Source organism: Anastrepha ludens, chromosome 3 (genome assembly GCF_028408465.1).
Source record: "Anastrepha ludens isolate Willacy chromosome 3, idAnaLude1.1, whole genome shotgun sequence".
NCBI classification, from domain to species: Eukaryota; Metazoa; Arthropoda; class Insecta; order Diptera; family Tephritidae; genus Anastrepha; species Anastrepha ludens.
The window spans coordinates 58,921,601-58,944,413 of record NC_071499.1 but is presented as its reverse complement, the minus strand read 5'-3'; the positions used below and the strand labels follow the sequence as shown (position 1 = coordinate 58,944,413).

Sequence of the window (22,813 nt, the reverse complement as noted above, 5' to 3'; positions counted from 1 at the left end):
GCAATATCTACCTCGCCTCTGTGGCTTTGTTACTTGAACCTAGAATAATAAAAATTGTCCTTTTCACACATTACGAGATGGGGGCCTCGTTAGTTGCCTACAGTTTCGGATATACATAGGTAGTAAAAACTTAACTCGAGTTGAGAAAAGTGAAACAACGCGAATTATTACTGGTTCTCAAGCAACTATAAGTGCACCAGCTAGGTTCTAGTGGATTTCCCTGCAGGGTACTGTTGCTAGCACTTTTCCTTTGTTGCGTCTAACTCGTCCTACCCATAGCCTGCCTCATTACAATTTACTCCATTTTCATAAAATACTCATAGCATGGCAGTGACCGTATTTCGGTGAACATCTGTCGCATTAAGTGGCAGCCGCTGTGTGACTTCAACTGTTACTGGCCTCACCACATCTTGTCTGGCGTTGTCTTCTCTTCGTCTGTGGTTGTGGTTGTTTTGTAAAAGAATTTGTAAGCAACAGCTTCTTTTGTGCAACAGTTTCTTACTACAGCTGCGCCTATTTGGCTATGAGTGTGGCGTGTTGAAACACGTTTGCCAGTTTGCCAGTTTGCACACTAAACCTCCACTTTACTACCAGCAGGACCACCACGCCGAGATCGGTAGCAAAATACCCAAAGGCGATTGTGTAAGGCTTTGCGATGCGTTCAGCCCCCGTCTGCCTCCCTGGTGATCACATTGTGTATTGCTTCATATATACAGATATGCCTACACATATACAGACAATCACGTATTGGTATCACGTGTGTTCCATTGACTGTCCATTAAAACTCCAATACAATATTGTTTGTATGTATGCACGTATGTATGTATGTGTGTATATATTAAATGGCGTTTGTTCTGTAACTGGTTAACTGTTCACTGTCGCAATCAAAAAACGATTGTTTGAAAATTAATATTGCGCTTTTGCCACGTGTTGCATGCGCTGCCATATAGAAATGAACGTGGAGCCGGCGGTAGCACAGGAAGGAGAGTGTAGACACTTATTGGCATGGATATTAGGTATAAATAGTTTGACGGGGATCGAAAAGGATCTTTATAGCGTATAATGAAATATGAACATAAGGATCGCTGAGGCAACGTAAATAGGACTATTAAGATGTACGATAATGTATGTGTGCCCCTATTGCTAGGGAGACACAAATTTTCATTTCGAAATTTCAAATTTACAATCAGACACAAGGCATACAAATTTCGGGCGTACAAATCGCACGATTTCGATAAATACACAGAAATACCATCAACTCTTTTTTAAGGTCTATAAGAATGCATGACGATGTCTGTTAACGATATCTAATTAGATCAAAATGTGTCTTTATGCGTCATTTACGAAGGCATAGTAAATTGAAAGCATTCAAACTGTTTTTCTCAAATTTTTGATTTTTTGAGTAAACACGTTTTCCCAGCACACGAGCGATAACTCAAGCCGTTTTTCCGAATTTTTGATTTATTTAGTAAAGACCTTTTTCCTGCATACAAGCGAATCGAAAAGTTCTTCCACAATCTACTTTGCCGAGATTATCTTCATGCACGGAAAAAGTATTTTTTACTCTAAATTTGTGCATGCGTGGCTCAGAGCGATTTACAAGCAAAAATTTGAATTTTTCTAAACAAGTAAATAACCAAAAAATTTAGAAAAAAAAAATCAGGAAAAAAATATTTCTCACAGAATATCCAGAAAAATCGAAATATTGTGCATTGTGTTGAGTGAAAAAGAGGCAACTTGTGGACGAATTCAAATGAGTATTACCAAATATTGAAACATGTAGCTCTTCAGTGAGAAAGAAAACATTCAAAAATAAAAAAATTAAACAGCATAATTGTGAGCCAAATTTTTATATCAAAAGTTTAGCATAAAAGAGTTCATTTTAGTCAAAAAATCAATGGACAAAACTAAAACCCCTTCTATATTATTGATGGAAACAAATACGTTTCTATGCTAATATTTTGTAAAAAATCACTTAATTTGGATGACTGCAGCGCCTCTTGCAATATGCCTTCCCCTGCTCCTTTTTTACAAACAGTTCGTCCTTTGTGCGTGGTAGTAAAATAGTAAAAATAGCAAGAAACGCGAACAAAGTAAACACACACACACTTGTGGCAAGTTCTTGTCTAAAAAACGTATTAAAAGGTTTTCCAATAACAGGTGTTACAGGTGAATGGATTGCGCTAGCGAGAGATGATTAACGATTTTTTATTGCCGGAATTGGATGGTATTGATCTGGACAACGTTTATTTTCAACAAGACGGCGCTACGTGCCACACAAGCAACGAAACCATTGATCTTTTACGGGCAAAGTTTCCGGACCGTGTTATCTCTCGAAGAGGTGATCTCAATGGGCCACCGAGATCTTGTGATTTAACACCTTATGACTTTTTTCTTTGGGGCCACGTGAAAGAGAAGGTCTACACCAACAGCACAGAGTCGATCAAAGACCTCAGAGATGGAATTCGGAATTCGTGAGGCTATCGAGGACATAGGGCAGCCACTTTGCAATTCGGTTATGGAAAGTTTCGTGAAAAGGATATTGTCCTGTAAGCGTGGACGTGGTGGTCATTTACCTGATGTTATTTTCCACTATTAACGGCATACCTTCCTTTTTATAATGAAATAAACATCCGATCATTTATATTAAAAAATACCATTTTTCTTTGAATATCAAAATAATCACCTCTTATTGGGAAATATCAAAATAACACCTCTTGTTAAAAACCCCTATAAAAGTCCGTCGAGGTAAATCCGAAGTACATTTAGTGAGGTCTTGTGATATAGCAACATTTTTTTAGGGATTTGAATACTGATGGGAATGGGAAAAATTCTGGCATAAATCAGATAATTGTAATTACAGAGTTATAACTTGGCACATTTATCAGTAATAGCATACAAGGTGGTGCAAAATGTATAACCCATCACCCACACTTGTGAAGTAGACAGCTGCAGTAAAGGTCATAATAAATATTCCAGCACTCAAAATAATTGTTTTATTTAGTAAAAATTTGTCCAAAATCAAATTGGGTGATTAATTTTGCGCGACCTTGTATAAGAAAGAACAAGAGAAATTTTAGATATTGTAGATTCTGATCCATCACTCACCTCAATCGCCCATTTATTAGCGAAAAGAAAGCTTGACTTTTATTACCTTAGAAGTAAAATCACATACAAATAAGCTTTGATTAAAAAAAAACCTGAATTCATTAATAAAGAGATCAGTTTAATGAATAAGAATTGGTTGACATAAATATTTTTTAAAATATTATTAATTATTAATAATTCTTCATTTTCAACTTTGTTCCTGATTTGCATCGCGTCAGATCGTATCCAAAATCCTCCGCAGTAGATCTATTGTCCATGAAGGTGGGTGTTTTCTTTTTTGTATGTAAAAGAAGTTAAATAAAAAGCCTAAAAAATTTAAATATCGTTTTCATTTTTTTTATTGTAAAAAAAATCGTGAAAATACCCTAAATTTTTGAGCTCTAGACCACCGGGACCCCTTAAGATATTGGACACCTTAAGTAGATCTAAAACTTTCTCACCGAAACACTTTACGCGATTATTTGAATAAGTAGGACACACACCGATAAAAGAATTAAGAGAGAGAAAAGATTTATTTAGGAAGAAAGCTCAGAGAGACAAGCGTTACTTTGGAACTCAAACCATTAAGGATACTTCAAGAAGTCATAATCGAGCTGTAAACATATAAGTGCGAGGAAATTTTTACTAGTGGCTTGGAAAGCCACTTAAGTGACTTTTCTGGGTTGCCGAGTTTCTCAGGACTCGGTAGTGGACTCGGTTGGTGGCTTAGAGTGGCCAGCGACAGATTATTAATCTTAGTGAGGTAATTCAACCCCGGGGTGTAGAGAAGTTATTGCATTAACTTGGATATACCATTGAAACCAGAAAAAAAATAAAAAATCTGCTCCCCTACCAATTGCACTTACTTACCGCTGTAGAATAAATACAGCTCAGTATGATTCCATATATTCAGAGCATCACTCTATTGCAATTAAATGGATTAGGAGCAAGACAAACACGCAAGCAGCAAGCAGCAACAATCAGCTAATCGCACTGTTACAAGAGATAATGCCAAAGCAAACTGTTATAAAAAGGGAGCAAAAAAATAGAACAATTAATGCAATAATTGTAGTGCCAGAACTAACGACAGGGGCAAACAAAAGAAGGCACATCGTAAAAACATGCAAACTGTATAAAATTCCAAAATCAAAGCAGACCACAAGTATTTACATACTCGTACATATAAATAGGGGGAAGCAACAAAGAGTGAAGGGCGAATTTCTAATGCCATCAAACCGCAATCAAATTCATTACTAACCAACAAAGGAAGGCATAAAACAATTTCGAATTTGAGGTTGGATAATTTGCTGCTATCGAAGGTATATGTATGTATGTATGTAACAAATACATATATCAATTTATATGTAAGCATATATACAAATGTACATATTATGTATGTAGATATGCCACCCTGAGGCGCGTAATACCAAGATTCTAAATTATCGAAAAATGTCAGAGCAAAAAAAAAACAACAAAGAACAAATTAAGACAACTTATTCCCGCAAAGAAATCTGTTAATATATACATATGTAGTACATACCATACATGTGTGCGTACAAAATATGAGAAAATTTATGAAATAAAAAATCGTTTTGAACTGCCAAATGCCTTATTAAAATACAGACATATGTCCCTGCTAAATGAAGCATAACTGTTTCGAGTTGAACTCGCATCGACAAAGGACCACAAACTGTGCACTATGGATAGGTGGCGTTCATAGAAAAGGAATGTTTTTTTTTTATTTATTTATTTTTTTTTCTTATTTTGTTGTGTTGTAAACGTGTCACTACTAATGAGTTTCAAGATGTATTAGAAATATTTAAATGGAGATGAATTTAAGATTTGTTGCTAGGCTACGTGGTCAGTGACTATAATAGAAAAGGGTGATCAGAGTGCTTGATCTCGCATTTTCTTTGCCCGTCTCCCTTCCTCAGTCAGGCACCATATTGATTCACTCACCCAGGGCTTCCTATTAGGGCGTTGATTCGCATACATTGATGAGGCTGAATTTATTAAAAAATATATCAGATTTATTAGCATAAAATTGAGAAAACGCCTTTTAAAACCGTTCTCATCTTAAACTCTCTTTAAATATTTTGCATTCATAAGGCTTTGAGGACTTTTGGGTGATGCTTCCTTTATTTTTTCATCCTCTTTTAGGTGAGCTTGCAAAAAAAATCTTAAACTTAGTTAAATCTTATCACTTTTTTTTAAGCGCATAGGCTCTCTTCGAAATACGAGTATTTACGGACTCACAACATACACAATTTTTGCCTTTAGCACTTTTTCAGAACCGGGTAGGCGAACCTAAGTTATTTACATACACATTTTAGCCAATTTTTACTTTTTTTCGAATTTTCATTCTTCTTCTTCTTAGCTTCATAGTCCGTGGTGGACCATAGCTTCATGACGCGTGACTACTGTCAAACTAAATACATACCTTTTTTTAGTATTCACTGACATTTCATCATGGAAAGACACGCCTCAACAATGTTCACAAATCGTAAAATTGTATTACTTAAATCGACGCTCTGTGAGAAGTGTTTATGCCGCGTTCAAGCCGACTTATCGCCCGTACATATGTAGGAGGCCCATTTTTGGCTTAATGACTACGTCAATATGCGAAACTGTCATATTTGGGCTGAAGAGCAACCCGAAGCCATTCAAGAACAGCCATTACATCTATTGAAAACAACCGTTTGGTGCGCCTTATGGGCTGGAGGAATTATTAGCCCATATTTCTTCAAAGACGAAGCTGGCGCCAATGTAACAGTGAACGGTGCACACTATCGTGCCATGATAAACGACTTTTTGAAGGCGAAAATTGAAGCCCGTGATCTCCACGACACTTGGTTGCAATAAGACAGCGCTACTTGCCATACAACCCGTGAAACAATGGATTTACTGCGTCGCTTTTGCGCTGAGCAATTTATCTCTCGTCTCGCAGCAGTAGTTTGGTCACCATTATCGTTTAATATCACACCTTTTGACTTTTATTTTTGGGCGTACGTAAAATCTAAATAGTTTGCGGATAAACCAGCTTCGATTGAGCCATTGGAAGCCAACATTACTAAAATTTTTCACGAGATACCGACTGAAAACTTCCAGCGAGCCGTTCGAAATTGGTGTTTACAGATATCCGAATTACGGCGCAGTTGTGGCGAGCATTCGAAAGGGATTCATTAAAAAAAAAAAATGTCATGAACAGTTCTACACAAAAATTATAAAAATTCCCAATCAATTTGAATTTCCTTTGTTTAATTTCAATCTAAAATCCAATACCTCTAAATTGAACACTCTTTAGTAGGTTCAAATTACAGAAGCTGGGTGGAGGTAAAACCGCAATTAAGTGGAATCATATGAAAACATTGATCAACTACTGTGAGCGCCAAAATAAAGTGTACAAAGCATTTTGTTATAATATGGATTTTATTTCAGTCTTTTATAACAAAACAATATATTTTCACTTCATGTTTTTAAACTAGTATTTGATTCCTAATTAATACTAGAAAACAACAAAAAATATATTACAACAACAACAATTTTAAAACAAAAACAAAATTTAGTGCATATTTTACGCGTCAAAATAAAGTGTACAGAGATATATTTTACAAAAATGATATCGATTTAGTATTTTGTTGATTTCCCCTTTTGTTTTGATAACAGAAGACAGTCTTCGGGGCATCGACTCAACTAGTTTTTTTGTCACGTCAGATGAAATTTTATCCCACTCCTCATTTATAACGAATTTCAGCATGTCCATATTGGTGATTGTCCTTTTCCGGATTTGGCGGACTAAATGCTCCCACAAATGTTCAATAGGAATTAAGTCCGGTGACTGTGGAGGATGATCTAATGTCTTAGGGGCTCGATAAATCAGCCATTCTTTTACTATTTTTGCTGTTGTCTTGGGATCATTATCTCGTTGAAAGATCCAAGAACCCTGCAAGTCTAATTTCTGCACACTGGTTAGCAAATTATTTTGTAAAATATTCAGATAATCTGTTTTGTTCATGATACTTTCAATAAAAAGCAAATTGCCAAATCCGCTTGCCGCCATACTACATCCCCACACCATCACCGAATCACCACCGTGTTTAACTGTGGTTATCAAATTTTGGTTGGCATACTCACTATTTTTGGTTCTCTAGACTTTAACCGGGTTTTTCTTCCATGTAACCCATTTGCGTGCAACGCTCGACGTATTGTGCTGGCATTTACGCTAGTATCTGATGCAGTTGAAACTTCTTGTGAAATTTTGACCTCACTTTTAAAGGGATTTTTCTTCACATCACGCACTATAGACCTTACTTCAGTATCATTTAAAACTTTTGGACGGCCTGCACCTGGGCGATTTTCTACTTTGCCGAGCTTTTTGTATTTGTCAACTATTTTTTTCACAGTATTACGGCTTCTGTTGGCAATAGAGCCAAATTCACGAAAGGTCTTACCTTCATTCCGAAACTTTAGTACCAGTTCTCTAACATCAGTCGAAGTTTGTTTACCCATTATTGAAATAAATAATAAATAATAGAATTTAATTTACTGTAGACAAAAACTTTTCGCTCTACCGATCGCAACCAATTAAAATACAATAAAAAAAAAACTTTCAATGCAACGAAAAAGGAAGTACACCACCAAATATAACGGTATTTTTTACGGTAAACATTGCTAAAATGCTACAGATGTAGGCTGTACACTTTATTTTGACGCGTAAAATATGCACTAAATTTTGTTTTCGTTTTAAAACTTTTGTTGTTGTAATTTATTTTTTGTTGTTTTCTAGTATTGAGTAGAGAATCAAATACTTATGTATTTAAAAAACATGAAATTAAAATATATTATATCGTTATAAAAGACTGAAATAAAACCCATATTAATATATAACAAAATGCTTTGTACACTTTATTTTGACGCTCACAGTACATCCCGGATTTAATATTTTATTCATACAAATTGTTATAGCGATTTCGAGCTAAGATGATTTTTGTTTTTGAATTTTTACATTCCGCCACATTACAACTTCCCTAAGAGCACATAATATAGCAAAAGGGTTGGACGCAACAGCTACAGGCATATTGTGACAAACTTAATGAGCTCTCGGGTTGTCGGATCCTGTCAATGCCTTTCATTTCAACTGCTTCACTCACATGATAAATATGGGCTCAACTATCTTAACAACTCGACCTTGTTAATTAGAATGCTGTAAATACATTTTTTTGTTTTTGGATGAGCATAACCAAAAATACAAAAAGAATGACCCCCTACTGATGAGAGATTTACAGAAGATGTGAACAAGCAAGGCTAAGGAAAAAGTGTCAACATGGGATAATTTGAGAAAAAAAAGCCTTACAACAACGATAGTATATCATATGCAAGTACATAGCAAGCGTGCCGTTAGGAACAACCGTTTCCTCAATCGACTTAAAAAAATGCTAGGTTATCAATTCGTCATATTTTTCAGTTTTTCTATATTTAAATCCGGTTTCGCCTCGCTGGTGTTGATGAAAAATTTAAAATCGCACCTTTTCTTCTCCTTGTTGCATAACAACATAAAAATTTCCATAAATGTCTGGGGAATACTGTCAGAAGTGTCAGGTCCTTAGTGGCATATTAAATAAGTCCGTGTCGTTCCAGTAAAGTAGAAGCGACTGCAGTTGAGAACGCTTCGTTGTATTCATACTTCAAAATTCTTTTCCAATAGACCAAATCAGAATGTAGAAAAAAAGAAAATAAATTTCATTAAGAACTATTAAGGGGTTATACGCAGTTATGAAGCAAATAAAAGACGGGTTGTCAAGGATTTATCCTGAAGAAACTTCAGAATATTTTAATTTGAAAATTTTTGGCGGTTATAAAAGCATCCTTCAAGAACGTAACAAAATTTTTTATTTATGAAAATGTTGATTATAGAGCGCGCTGCAGGCGATTTCTGGAACCTCCTTTAAAAAAAGACGATTTACGGTGTACATCGTAACTCAGGATTGGATTATCTGAAATCAAAAACCCAAACAAATTTTGTTAATATATTAGATTATCTAGTAATTAATCGTTCGGCTAATCAAAATAGTGAATTTTCACAAAATGGCAGCTTTTAAAAGAAATGATTTCGATTTTTACGTTAAAATTTGGCCGTAAATTGATTATAAAATGGAAAATAAGTATCAAATTTACAAAAGGTACGATTAATTACTAGAAAATGTATCTTTAAAGATTGAGTTAAAACGGTTGACCGATCAAACAAGCCGTTTTCGAGATATCGTGTACACCGACTTGAAAAATGCCGTTTTGAAAAAAACACGTTTAAAGTTTCAATACCTACCTTAAAACGTGCCGAGGCATCTCTACATATTTAGGTATTACTCCGAAAGTATATTGTTTAGATCTACTTCAAATTTCGTGCGTATACTTTTGAATATATGTACATTACAAAAATGCAATAATCGGTTTTTCTGAAAGTCATAATTACATACTGCAATTTTGAGTAAAGAAAAAGCCGAAACAGCAAAACAATAACGTTTGTGTGTAAGGTGAAAGGTCAGTGAAACGAGTTCATTTTATAATAAATCGCACATTTAATGGCATTCGCAAATGCCGATCACAATGCGTGTGTAAGATTTTTCAATACCACAAAATAATCGTGGGAACCATTTTCGTATTTAACCCACCTTTGGTTTTACATGTTTAAGTACTCATTTTTGGTGCGAACGTTAGCCACATACGTTCAAATTCATCCTCAAATTGTTCCAATAACACTTTATTCGAGCTGATTACAATATTTTCCCAGTTACCGCCAAAACCCTATAAGTAATTGGAAACGAAATATGTATAGATATTTGTAATTTGAATCACGTTTAGTTTTTTTTATAATATTAAATTTATGCTCACCTGCATCGTCCAGTTTAGTGAGCCAGACATGACGATACCCTTGGAAGTTTTTGAATCATACGTTTTTCCAACATTGGCCAAAACCGTACGCGCGCGCCTTGGACCATCCAACAAACAAAATTTATGGTGCATTAGCATTGTAGTCATGGGACAACGAACCGCAACGCCTGAAGAGAAAACATAAAAAAATAGAGTATAGAAAAAGGAAAAAAAATGAGCTGTGCTTAGGAATAGTCAGATGTTTGGTACGCGTGTGGCCTTATACGGTAGACCGGTAGACGCCATCAAGTAGCATCACAGTAACAGTCCTAATATTGCACACGGATAATTATCGATTGCTGTGCTCCATTGGTCAATGATCGGGCTTTAGAAAAACAATTTGCAACAGCAACGATGTGATGCTGATAGAGATCTGGGGGTCAATTCTCGTTATAAGTAAACGTTAAGTGAAAAAAAGTTTTCATTTTCGTTTTCACAGACACTTTTCACCCTGACTTTTCACCAACGATTTTGCGATTTTCGTTTGTGCCATGATAAAAGTGTTTAATTTCCACTGTAGCCATGAAACTTTTGCATGTGTGATATCAAATTTCAAATGATATTTGTTTAGAAGGTGAACTATTTAAATTTGAAGAAAATATGCCGCAAATAATTATTTTGCTTGATTTAGAGCAGAGAGTTCATGATGAGGAATCTTAGGATGAGGTTTTTTTGTAAATTTAATTTATAGTGCAAAGATAAATGGATAAATCCCACCAACGATGAGGTTTATCTAGAGGACTTTGAGGAACCCGAAGTTCGTGTTTGTTCCCCTACAAATATTTCAAATCGTGATATTTTGAACATTGCAAAAAAACATGTTTTGCAAATAGTGGAAGATGCTTTTACCAACAACATTCAATTATAAAACTTATTCATATTCATTATTTTTTTTCCATTAGTTTTTAACAAAAACATTTGTAAGCTACATTTGTTTAAAACTACAGGGTTCGCACTCAAAGTGTAACCAAGTAAAAAGCCAAAAATTTAGTTTTGAAAATTACTTTTATTCAATTCAAAGTAAAAAATGTGTGAAAATAATACAAAATTAAGAATGAATTAATTTTTGCTCGATATGACCACCTTTTGCCTTGACTATGGCCTTGAAACGGTCCAGAAACCAATCGGAAGCTGCCCGAATGTGACTTATAGGTATTTTGACCCACTCGTGGACAATGGCTTTTTTCAGTTCGGACTTTGCTCTCCAAAATGGCCCAAAGAGAATAATCCATCGGATTCGCGTCTGGTGAATTTGAGACCTATTGTATGGGCGTTATGAAGTTCGGAACGTTGTTTCTTAACCATTATTGGTGCACTCGAGCTTTGTGAGAAGGTGCCGAGTCCTGTTGAAACGTCCATGGTCTACCACCGAAATGTTTTTCTTCCCACGGCTTCAAAGTAACCTCCTTTCTCGATAATTTTTCGCATTTACCTTGACGCCAGGCTAGATGAAAGCGATTGGAGAGCGCCCATCTGCGGTTATAGCGGCCCAAACCATTACCTGTGGCGGGTACTGCCTCCTGGTGGCCAATCGATGACTCAAATTCTCAGTCAAATAAACCCTATCGTTTTGGGAGTTTACGAATTGCTCAATTTGAAAAATTTTCTGATCAGAAAACACAATGTTCGGAAATTGACCACTTTCGATCAAACGAAGCAACTCCTTCGTTCTCTCAAATCTGATTAGCTGCTGCTTGGCGCATGATCCTTTTGGATCTTGTCAGGCTTGAATTTAAGATCATTTTTTAATATGCGGTGGATGCTACGGTCAGATATTTTCAGTTCTTTCGCCATTTGATTGGCATTTCCATGACGTTTCGCGATGCTACCAGTATCATTGTAAAGAGTAATGGTGCGATAAACAAAAACTTTATTTACTTTAAGGTGCTCGAACTCACGAACAATCGCTGGTTGTGATTTTCCAGCCAAATTTAATGCAATTGTAGTACTATTACGTTTCAAATCCATTACTGATTTTCTTTTTTTCGCGTTTACTTTCTGCAAAATGCTTCCGCGCGCTTGTAAACAATACTCTGGACTGTCATTTAGTCAACTAACAGATAGCTGATGGACGTGCATCCTTCTCCACTTTTTCACACACAAATTTTCAGTGAAAAGAAAATTTTCATATGAAAATATTTTGACGGTTCTTTTCGTTTTTTCACGGAACGCGAATCGAAAACGTAATCGAAACGGGAAACAACTTCTCATTTCACATTTACACAGAACGAGAATCGACCCCCTGGTTCAATTTAATATGCGTTCTGTTCGTGTTTTGTTTTTCGCCGTTAAATTGGCAGCACTGACAATTTAATATATACAACAGTGAGTCAAAAAAGTATTGGCACACTCGTTCTACAGTTCTCAGTGCTATAACTTTTCTTCTAATAAAAGTATACAAAAAATAGAAAACGGTATTTTCTAGATGTATTTCTTTCTTAGGTATCTGAACAAAAAAAATTAATAACGTTTTAGGAATTGCATACGGTCGCAATCACTTTTGATCGCGATTTCAACGGGTATAGACCAAAATGGGCCGTGGTGCTGAAATTTCCGTAGAACTACGTCAATGAAAGATAAAACTATATTTTGGAAAAGAGAATCCTACCGCGAAATTGACAAACTTGTCGATAAATTATGGTCCAGCGTTCGAAACATCGTTACGCATTATTGCAATGCTGGCAAAATAGCTCCCGAGAGCAGATCTGGCCGCTGAAAAAAAATTAACCGAACGACAGGAGCGAATTATCGTATCCACGGTGGCACAAAATTCAAAAACTTCGGCTGTTAAATTGTGCGAGACCCTGCAAAATTCATTTGAAATCAATTTCAACCCCCGAACTGTTCGGAATACCCCATATAAGGCTGGGTATCATGGCCGGATACCTCGACGCAAACCCTTCATTTCGAAGGTAAATAAGAAAAAGAGGCTAGAATTTGCTAAACAGCATTTAAATAAGCCCGACGCTTTTAGAACACCACCATATTTAGTGATGAATCAAAATTCAATTTATTTGGGTCAGATGGAGCACAAAAGATTTGGCGAAAGCCAAATAAAGTGCGGTGGAGGAAAAGTGGTGGTTTGGGGATATTTCGCGGTATCTGGTGCCGGAAAGCTCGTGTTCATAGATAAGACAACGGACAAGCATGTGTATCGCGACATTCGTAAAGAAAATTTAAGTCAAAGTGTCGAAAAACTGGGCCTTAATGGGACAACTTGGTAATTTCAACAAGATAATGACCCAAAACAAAGATTTTAGTGCTACGCCATTAGGCAATCCGAACGACCCGCATTTAAATCCCGCTAAGGACTGTCATTCCAGCAGCATTTCAAAAAAACATTTATGCGGCAATGTTTATACTGATCCAACAACAACAACAACAAGGACAAATTGATAATACTTGAATTGATTAGCTCTTATCCCGGTTTTCAGTTAAAATTTCGTACTCTGGAAAACGTGTACCATTTACAGGACCTTCCTCTTCTATCAATTTATCATTTTCAATGCTGTCGTGTTCGATTTCGTGAAAAATACGTCCACATATAATTATGTTTATTAATGGCGAACCCGTTAAACGTTATTCCGCCATCTAAATTATTTCTATTGGATATTTTGTTTGTTAAGGGGGCCAGCTCCTCCAGTATTTTAAAATTTTCCATTTTTTTTTTTTGCTTTCAAATTTCATTTACAATCTAAGGAATTTATTTTCGATGTTTTTAACTTAGTAGAAAGTCTAAAAAGCCCCTATAAAATCAGTGAAGTGATGAGCGTCGAACGAAAGATGAATGAGAATGAAAACTTTAATCGCGTTTTTCTCGAAATGCTTTTTTTTTCAACTTAAAATTTTACAAGGATTCTCTTTAAGGGGTAACACCACTGTAGAAATTTCAAAAAATTGATTTTTTTTTTATAAGCTTAAAACATTCTTTGAACCTTTTAAAATACAGAACAAAAAGTTTTATACGTTACCGAAGTTTATTTTATAAATATTTTAAGCTTTTAACAAAGCGTTAGTGACTGCTACCTAACGATTTCTCCAAATTTCCAAACTTTAAACGCGTTTTTCTCAAAACACGTTTTCTGAAATTGGCACGCAGCATAACTCAAACAATTTTAAATATTTTTAATCAGGTTTTTCACTACGTCTGTATAATAACCTTCTTAAGAGAAGAGCGTAGGGGATTTTCGATAGATTAATTTAAACGATTGTTATAATTATTTAAGTGCCGTTTTTTTAGTCCAAAATAGAGTTTTTTCCTTCAAATGCTTGCTAATTCCACAAAAATAAATATTTTTTAAATCCCCTACGTGTTTCTCTAGCTATTCTTATCTAGATTAAGAAAAAAAAAATTTCCTTGTTCCAGATTAAAATTTGCACCCTCTGTGCTGCGTGCCGCGGAGCTCCTTCAAGAGAAACCACATTACAAAAATGTCTCCAATGCCGCCATTTTGTAAAATTTTTCGATCAAACTTTGTAGTTTTGTATTTTAGTATATAAGTAATAACTTCCCAAATCAGAGTGATTGTTTTCCTTTTCTTTCTACACAAAAAAATGCTTTAAAAATCGTGTTTATTTTACGCGTGTAGAGTGGTGTTACCCCTTAACATATTGGTCTTCGCATGTATCTCAAATTTTATATTAATTATCACTAAAAATATTGTTTTGATCATTTTTTTATTAAAAAAATTTATATTCATTTAGGAAAGAATATTAATATGTAATTTATTTTAAGATAATTAATACTCCCAGTTTTTCGCAAAAGATTATTGAAAAACTCGTTGTCTAAATTTGCCTTAAATTGCCTTAAATTTATTATACAATTTTTTTTTTGTAGTCAGAGGCCCGAAAAAATGATGATTTTCAAAAATTTTTGTTTTTTTTGCTAGTCAATTGCTTTATTTTACAAAAATAAAAATATAGCATCATTGCATTATGTTTCGACTGGACTTTAGCAAAATTTCAGAAAAAAAATTAATAATTGTAAAAGTTATCGCTGTTTCTGTGGAGCCCATTTCTCTAGAAGTCCCTTGCGGTGGTCTTCACAAGTCCTTGGAGATTCATCTAAAATCAATCGGACAAGAGAAATTAATTTTATTAATAGATAATCTTGTGCCTGATCGGATTGTTTTTTAAATGAACAATATGGCGGCCTCAGGAAATGTTTTTCAGATTTTCGAGAAGAAACCGACAATTAGCTGTTAAAAAAAAAAAACGAAATTTGGAAAAAAAAAATTGTTTGATCAGGCACGAGTTTTTAATGTTTTTCAAAAGCAGTATAATTTTATTGAAATCTGCCAAGCGCTTTTAAGTTACAGTGATCACCAGTTCAAAACACATAGTTTTGAGAAAAACGCATTTAAAGTTTTGATATCTGTTCCGAAGCGCCCGAGCGTCCTTTGATAATTGTTGAATAACTCGAAAAGTATTTGTCGGATTCACTTCAAATTTTCACACAATATTTTTAAGATATTATATAGTACTTAAAAAAATGCAAAAAAAAAAATAATTTGTTTGAAAGTTCTGACTACCTCTTAAATAAATAAAATAAAATTTTAAAAATGTAATAGAATAAAACAAAATGATTGGCACCATGAATTGCTGTTGCAAGTGGTGCAATGAACAAATGGTGAATTATGATCGCAACTGAAAGCTTTTGCACATATTTACATACATATGTATAGGCCTCTTTTTTCGCCCAGACTAGAAGCGGTGATATGTGAAAAATATGCAATTCGCTTTTGTTTATTTTAATTAACTATGATTTTTTTTATATAATGGAATAGTAATATGACTTATTTGTGACTCCTTCCCGGCACAAAATTGTTTTTGCGTTTAATGTTTACGCTTTTTACTATATCCAAAAGCAATGAAGGTCTCTTACAATTACTTTATCACATGAACATGTTGTATCCCTCACTAGCATGGTGAATCCCTTGTCAGCGTGGTGAATAGGTCAGACTGCCTTATTAGCAGAATCTTCAATTTGCAACTCGAAAAACTGCTATTTCACTTTGCGCCTTCGCATTTCGTTAACTTACCCTGCATTAACATTCCCTGGTTTTAGAAAGTTATTGAAAATATCGTAGGTACATTTTGTTATCGACATAGAAAGCAACTAAGTGCCTAAAAGTATGCAACAGTGTTATAATACAATACAAAACCACTACTGGCAAAGCAGTGCCAAAAACGAAGCTGCCAGACAATTTTGTGTTTCACCCTGAAATGTGCCAAAATTAAAAAATATTTTTTCTTAAAAAATTGTTATTAGCCTTTCACTAACTAAGCAACATAAAATATATTACTAGTTCTACAAATGATTAAACTTTGAGTACACTCAATAGGCAAGAAAATCACTCTTTTGTATCGGGTATTTGCGGAAGCGGCAAGTTGTGCAGCGTAGCTTGCATATATGACAGCATATAATCAAAAATATGTACACATATTGTACAAACAAGCATATGCCAAGGCTTTAACACTAACTGCAATAAAAGGAAAATACTCTTCTCCGAGATGTTACTTTTCATTGATTTGCTAGTAGTAACTTTTCGTTTCCGAACGTAAAATGTGACCGGAAGACGAGCTTTGAACGCGTTGCACGCGCTGCCATCGCTTTTATTAAAAACAATGCATTGGACTGCGGAAACCGCTATACAACTTCAAAACCGAATGTGATGCCTGAAAGAACATCAAAACTAAAGTCAGGCAGCTATTGTTTTTGCTATTGGATTCTTCTCGTTTTCCGTATGAGTTGCAGTTGAAACATAATTATTGTATTAGAAGATAACTCTAATAGTTGCATAGATACATGTAATTTCAGATTTTCTATATGTATAACTTGAGTCTTTAAAGTCCTTTTAGAATATTATAATTTTCATTATGCTGCTAACGTTTTGCCTATATCAGGTTGAGCTACAACTCAAACAAATCAGCTGACTGCACTGGTGACTTAACAGTATGATTAATAATATGCACATTTGGCATATATGTAGTACATATGTACATTAAAATATCTACATGCATCTGTATGGACTTAGAAAATCCTATTAGTTTAAGAATTCCGTTCAAAGAAAATACTTTTAAATTGTAAATATTATTTGAATTCGCAATTATTTCGTTGTTTGAAGGTCGAAATAAGTTCATATCTCTTATTGCAATTACTGTTGCAGTAGCGTATGACATCATCAGCTGGTGAGCGACAAATCGGTACGTAATAACCTAAAAGGTGCATAGGTTTTTCTAGGTAAAATACATAAATAAAGTTTACTCTTCGCTCACCTGCTTTTGTCAGTGTTATAATTTGTGATCCACTGGAGTATACCATTTCTTTGTCACTTATTATACGCACAGACACTCCTCTACGAATGGCTCGCATGAAGGCCTGCGACAGATCGTAGGATGTGAACGTATACATGGCTAGATCTATTGTATGTTTTGATTTATCAATTAACGATATTAAACGGCCGACATTTTTAGAAGCACAAAACCGATTTTGACATGTAGGACTCGTACTGGGGACTGGTAGTTTTGTAATATGTCCATTCTCGACCATGCCTTTCGATGGATTCTCCTGCGTAGGACTCTTGCGTTCGGACGGGGACTTTAATATGTGCCCACCAGCACAACTTTGTGTCAACTCATTCGTCCAGATGACTTCGTTCACTTCATCGTCAGATGAATCGCGTCGCCACATTCGTTCGCGCACGTACAAATAGCCACGATATAAAATTTCCGACAACAACACTACCGATATGCCCGTTGTCAGGCTATAAAAAGTGTAGCGCAACACCCGATTCTCCATCATTTTCTTTTAAATAAACTTTGACTGGATATCTTTTCACATGCAAATTTGATCAATTTATTGCTTAAAAATCACATTAATTTCAATATTTTTATTCACAACTCACTTTTTGTCGCGCACACAATCAATTAATTTGGATAATAAATACTCTGCTTTTATTGGAGTTTGTTGCGCTACAAAAGGGAGGGGTAGGAAGGTGTGTGATATATAACAAATTACTTTTTACAAACTTTTACACAGAAATTTAAATTTCTCAATTACTTAAAATTTTCTTGATTTTGTAAACTATTTCACAAATTTCACTTGCACTCTGAAACGAATTATACGCTTTGGGAATGCACTTGTTAAACTTTAGCTTTTGCAATTGGCTTATTGCAGAAAAAACGAATCAATCAACATGCATGCACCAGCCGGCATCAGCCGTGCTATGCAGTAATTTTGGTATTCACAAAGGCTTAGCAATGGTGTGGAAGGGATTTATTACTGTTTCCTTCGCTTCTTTAGTTAATTGGGATTTTGAAAAACTTACTATTGCAGCCAAACGGAAATGGTACGAGTTGCAAAAAATAGATTCGCGAGATGCAGCGGTCAAAAATGCACGTGTTATTCGTTCAAGGCAAGTAAATTTGGTTCGTTTGACAGCCGAATCAGCTGTAGTACGATTGAGCAGTGCTGCCAGCTCCTCATATTTGCATTGCATTAATTCGATAAAAGGCGCATGGTTGCAAACCGGCTTATTGGAAACCAACGATCTAATGGGTTGTGTAAAAAACAAATCTATGAAAATTTATTGTTTCAACTTAGACTTATTCCAAAAGTTTTCAAACGTGGGATAACATGAGCTCTCTTTGTTCTTGCCCTAATTTGTTATTAGTAAGTGAACGGAAGTGTTACCAATATTATATATGAAGTAGCGTAAGTGCCTATGTATATACAAACATACCAATAAATTTGAATTTTGAGTCTTCGTTGCTGTTCTCACAGCGTAGAACATTCTTTAAAATGATTGGACACTGCTGATTTATTAAGAAATAACTTGACTCACACCAATAAAATAGTATTTTCTGGCTTCCTATTTTCCAGAACTTTAATAAATTTTACTTTTTCTTGTAGAACTGAACTAAATCGGCATTTGTAAATGTGATATACTAGCCTTGTTTTGTAATGCCACTAATTTATATTACAAAAACAATCAAAACTCATTGACCAAATTGCATTCGAGCTCTGAAAGCTTTTAATATTTATGACACTAAGCTTACGTACTATTTTATTATTCGTGTTTTTTTAAGTGCATTGATAATTCGTATTTAAATGACAAAATTTCAAGAAGCTTGTTGAGGAGGGATTGATTGAATACTAGCAGCAATTTGTAGAAACTGTTTATTACAATTTGTTTTGAAATAACCAAATCTTAAAGGTTTCAAACATAATTCGAATGGTATACTATCTTTGTTTATATTTTGGAAACAGTTTATCAAAATTATAAGCGTAAGCAAAAATTAAGATGCAACCTCTTGGCCCTGAATTGTACATCCTTTATTTCTTTTTTACATCGTCCATACATATCGTCGATTCCTCCTTTTTCCAATCACTTGTTTTCGTTTTCGATTTTATTATATTATTGAATTTTCTACCGCAATTGACTATATCGTGTATCACTAGGCTTCCGATTTGAGAAAAGGCCTCGTAAAATTAAAATCTGCCCAAAGCCGATAACTATTATTATAAACGTCTCAAGAGCTGACCACACCAGTACGGCCTCATTCAATTCTTCTGCACGTTTGCGACCTTGTGCCTCGCGCAGACGATGGTGTGTTTGTGCATCAAGTATATCATTGAGACTTTTGTGAATCGATTGCGAGGACGTTTCCATTTGCGTCAGTACGGTGGCATGTTCGTCGATTCCAGGCAATGCTGGCTCCTCGCCGACTTGGAAGTCAACGTAGACAATTTTGTGAGAGAATGAAGAAAATTGATTGCTAAAGCAAACTTTGTAAACACCCGTCGCCTCAGCCGTAAATTGATGACTGTCAAATGTAGCTCGCTGTTGTTCGTATACCAATTTGCCATGTGGGTTTGTCAACGTCACGTCCACGTCCAGTTGACCACCGGCTGATACTTGAAACTCTAGATAGCATGTTGTGTTACGCCTCACTTCTTCAAAGAAGCAATCTTCCGTATTGTCCGCCAAATCAAATGTAAATTCCACAGCAGAAACAGGGTGATAGGCTATAGTAAACAGTAGCGTTAATAACGCGCTTATTAAACACCATCGAAGTGTGGATGATTGCATGGTAGTTTTCTCTTGGATAATATGTGAAAGCGCAACGCTACTTTTCAAACTTTTATATATTGTTTTAAAATCGCAGATATGAAGATTTTCGTGTGGTGCCACGCAATGTCTTAGAGGTAGGGAGTGCACCTAAGTAAACTGGAATAAATTTATACAAGTATAGACAAAATTGTAATTGACGAGTGCAGACAGAGTGCTCACTTTAATAAATATTGTGGATTATCGACAATATAAGCAGTATCTTTGGTTTTAAAATACAAATATCGAAATACTTGACTTGTTTGCTTGTACGTCTAACTTTTCTGCTTCTTCTATAAGTAAAAATAAAATTCTACTTAAATTGACAGTTGACAACTGACGTGTCAGAATGGTACGCGCGTTGCCATACCTTCACATTTAAAACTATTGCCCATGGCGGCACTTAGCTATGGACCACAGTATGAATTTTAACTGTATTCAATTATGCTCGTTTATGCATGCAAAACAAATCAAATTTAAAAATATTATTATAATCATTAGAGAAATCTAAGTTTTTTGCACTACTTCTATGCAAGCCTCTTTGGCAGTTGGATATTTGAATTGAAAACCACTTTCCAATGTCCTTTTCGGTTGTATTTTAGCACCAGTTAGAAGTAATGCAGAACGATCTCTGCCAAAAATAGCATCTACCACAAATTCTGGAACTGCGAAGAGGCAAGGGCGGCGCAAAGCAGAAGCAAAGGCCTGTGAAGTAAGAAACATAAAATTAAAAATGTAAACGATTGTTAAATTAATTAGTTAATATAATAAAAATGTAATCGATTGAAAATAGTTAAAATTCATGTGAAACAAATGTAAAAACCCGAAAACTAAATAAAATTACACAACTTAAGACTGATAAGCAGGCAGGCTAATCACCTACACTGTCAGAAAGCAAATAGACTAATGAAACCAACGCAAGAATGAGTCTTGTCGAGGCGCTATGCTCCCGAAGTGGAGTGAACAAGGAAAAAAAAAGACTGATAAAAAATATATCATATTCGACTTAGTGGCATATAGTTTAAGGATGAGTAAGCCGTAAACAATTTAGCAAGCACAATTATTTGCGCATAATTGTAAATCAAGAGCAAAAATTAAAATCATTGTGATTTTAACAATTTCAACAATTTGGACCATATCAGTCTACGATTTTTTATTGTTGTGTAATGCATTCGTGTTAATCGGTGCGTTTTAGTTTTTTTAAAGTTTCATTCAATATTGTGCCATGAAATTTTAATAATTTTTTATTCAAGGGCTATAAACTCACCTTTGAAAACTCGCCATTTGTTACAATTTGTGGTGCAACGCCATTCAACACTCCTTCAATCTTATCATTTTCGATCGCATGCACAATCAACTGACATAAGTCATGAAGGTGAATCCAAGGCAGAATTTGTTTGCCACTTCCTAGCGGTCCCCCAAGACCTAACTGAAAGGGAAGCCATATATTCTGGATCATACCACCTGTTCGACCTATTACCACTCCCGTACGTATTTTGATCTGCAATATAGAGATACCATTTTTCACACAATTTGTATTACAATTGGGTCGTTATCTATTAGTTTTACTCACGCCCCTACAATGTGTAACATCGGTAGGTAGTGTTGCAGCTTTCTCCCACTCAAGGCACAATTTCGACATATAATCAAATCCTTGCACCAAATCAGTCTCACTGTAGATCTGATTGTCATTCGGTTTATAATGACTAACGCCCGACACATTAACAAAGGCTTTAACTTGAGGTGCCGCTGTAATAGCCTTCACCAACGCCGCACTTGTGTTCACACGTGAAGTCCATACGTTTTGTCTGAAGCCATCTGTCCAACGACGACTAGGATCTAATACATTTTGTCCGGCCAAATTTACCACCGCCGTTATGCCATTGGGTATCCCATTTCTCTCCAGTTCCAACCAAGTGATACGCTTCAACCCCGGCATACGGGATATAACAGTGACATCGTAACCATTTTTAATCATATAGTTGCTCAATCCACTGCCTATGAATCCTGTGCCGCCTCCTACAGAAAGCTGGCAAACATAGTTTCAAAAATAATATTCATTAATTTTTTAAACTACAAACCAATTAATGCGTGTCGCGACATAATCTGTAAAATCTAGGGAAAATATTTTACGTAAAGACTCCGATGTATCGCTATAAAATGAAAATTTGTGTGAGGTAAGAGAAAGATCTGAGCAAAACAAAGGAAAGAATTGCAACGAGTGCAACTCGTTGCCAGATCCGCAGTTCGTTAGACCGTGTTCATACAGGGAAACTTTTGTGGCTTCAACTTTGCTAATTCTGTTTTGGTACTGCTTTTGATAATCCGTTGCTTGCAATTGTTTTAGTTTTAATTTATAATTAACAAATAGAATAAAAACGTATTGATTGAATACGAATAACTCGGTGTATCCCTCCTTTCCGCGTCTTCTCCGCTTACACAAGCAACAAAAGGTGTAATTTACGAACGCGTTTGTTGTTGTCACAGTTCTTAAAGACTTGCCAGTGCGGTATAGACACCGACTGTCCTCGTGTGGCTTATCTAACGGTCGGCCCAGAAAACAAGCTTTTTCGACGAGTTGGTTGCAGAAGAAGTGGGGTTTTAGCTGAGTGGGCATGATAATAGGTGATTAGTATCCCACAGGGAACCTTAACATGTTGGACATATGTATATTGAGTATATTGGGG

General features: G+C 35.3%; 3 protein-coding genes across 5 annotated transcripts in view; all 3 read right to left on the bottom strand.

The window, feature by feature from the left end:
- LOC128858050 (mitochondrial cardiolipin hydrolase) overlaps positions 1–18,479 on the bottom strand; it is a 43,931-nt gene extending 25,452 nt beyond the window's left edge. Inside the window, exons 1-4 of one of the 3 annotated variants that reach the window (XM_054093979.1) lie at positions 18,077–18,479; positions 17,293–17,988; positions 9,976–10,142; positions 9,756–9,888 (exon numbers count right to left, since the gene is read on the bottom strand). In XM_054093979.1, the coding sequence (XP_053949954.1) occupies positions 9,772–9,888; positions 9,976–10,142; positions 17,293–17,818 (810 nt within the window). In that variant the 5' untranslated portion in view covers positions 17,819–17,988; positions 18,077–18,479 and the 3' untranslated portion in view covers positions 9,756–9,771. The remainder of the gene's footprint in view (positions 1–9,755; positions 9,889–9,975; positions 10,143–17,292; positions 17,989–18,076) is intronic. The other 2 variants (XM_054093980.1, XM_054093981.1) reach the window with 2 other exon arrangements.
- A 545-nt stretch (positions 18,480–19,024) lies between these two features.
- Positions 19,025–20,444, bottom strand: LOC128858052 (transmembrane emp24 domain-containing protein 7). The gene is made up of 2 exons (XM_054093983.1): positions 20,310–20,444; positions 19,025–20,246 (listed from the first exon to the last, which is right to left on the bottom strand). The coding sequence occupies exon 2, from the start codon at positions 20,106–20,108 to the stop codon at positions 19,446–19,448; it is 663 nt and encodes a 220-aa protein (XP_053949958.1). The 5' UTR covers positions 20,109–20,246; positions 20,310–20,444; the 3' UTR covers positions 19,025–19,445.
- A 104-nt stretch (positions 20,445–20,548) lies between these two features.
- On the bottom strand, positions 20,549–22,317 carry LOC128858049 (epimerase family protein SDR39U1). The gene is made up of 4 exons (XM_054093978.1): positions 22,208–22,317; positions 21,700–22,145; positions 21,394–21,627; positions 20,549–20,831 (listed from the first exon to the last, which is right to left on the bottom strand). Exons 1-4 carry the CDS (start codon positions 22,227–22,229, stop codon positions 20,634–20,636), a joined length of 900 nt encoding a protein of 299 aa, XP_053949953.1. The 5' UTR covers positions 22,230–22,317; the 3' UTR covers positions 20,549–20,633.
- Positions 22,318–22,813: the final 496 nt, after the last annotated feature.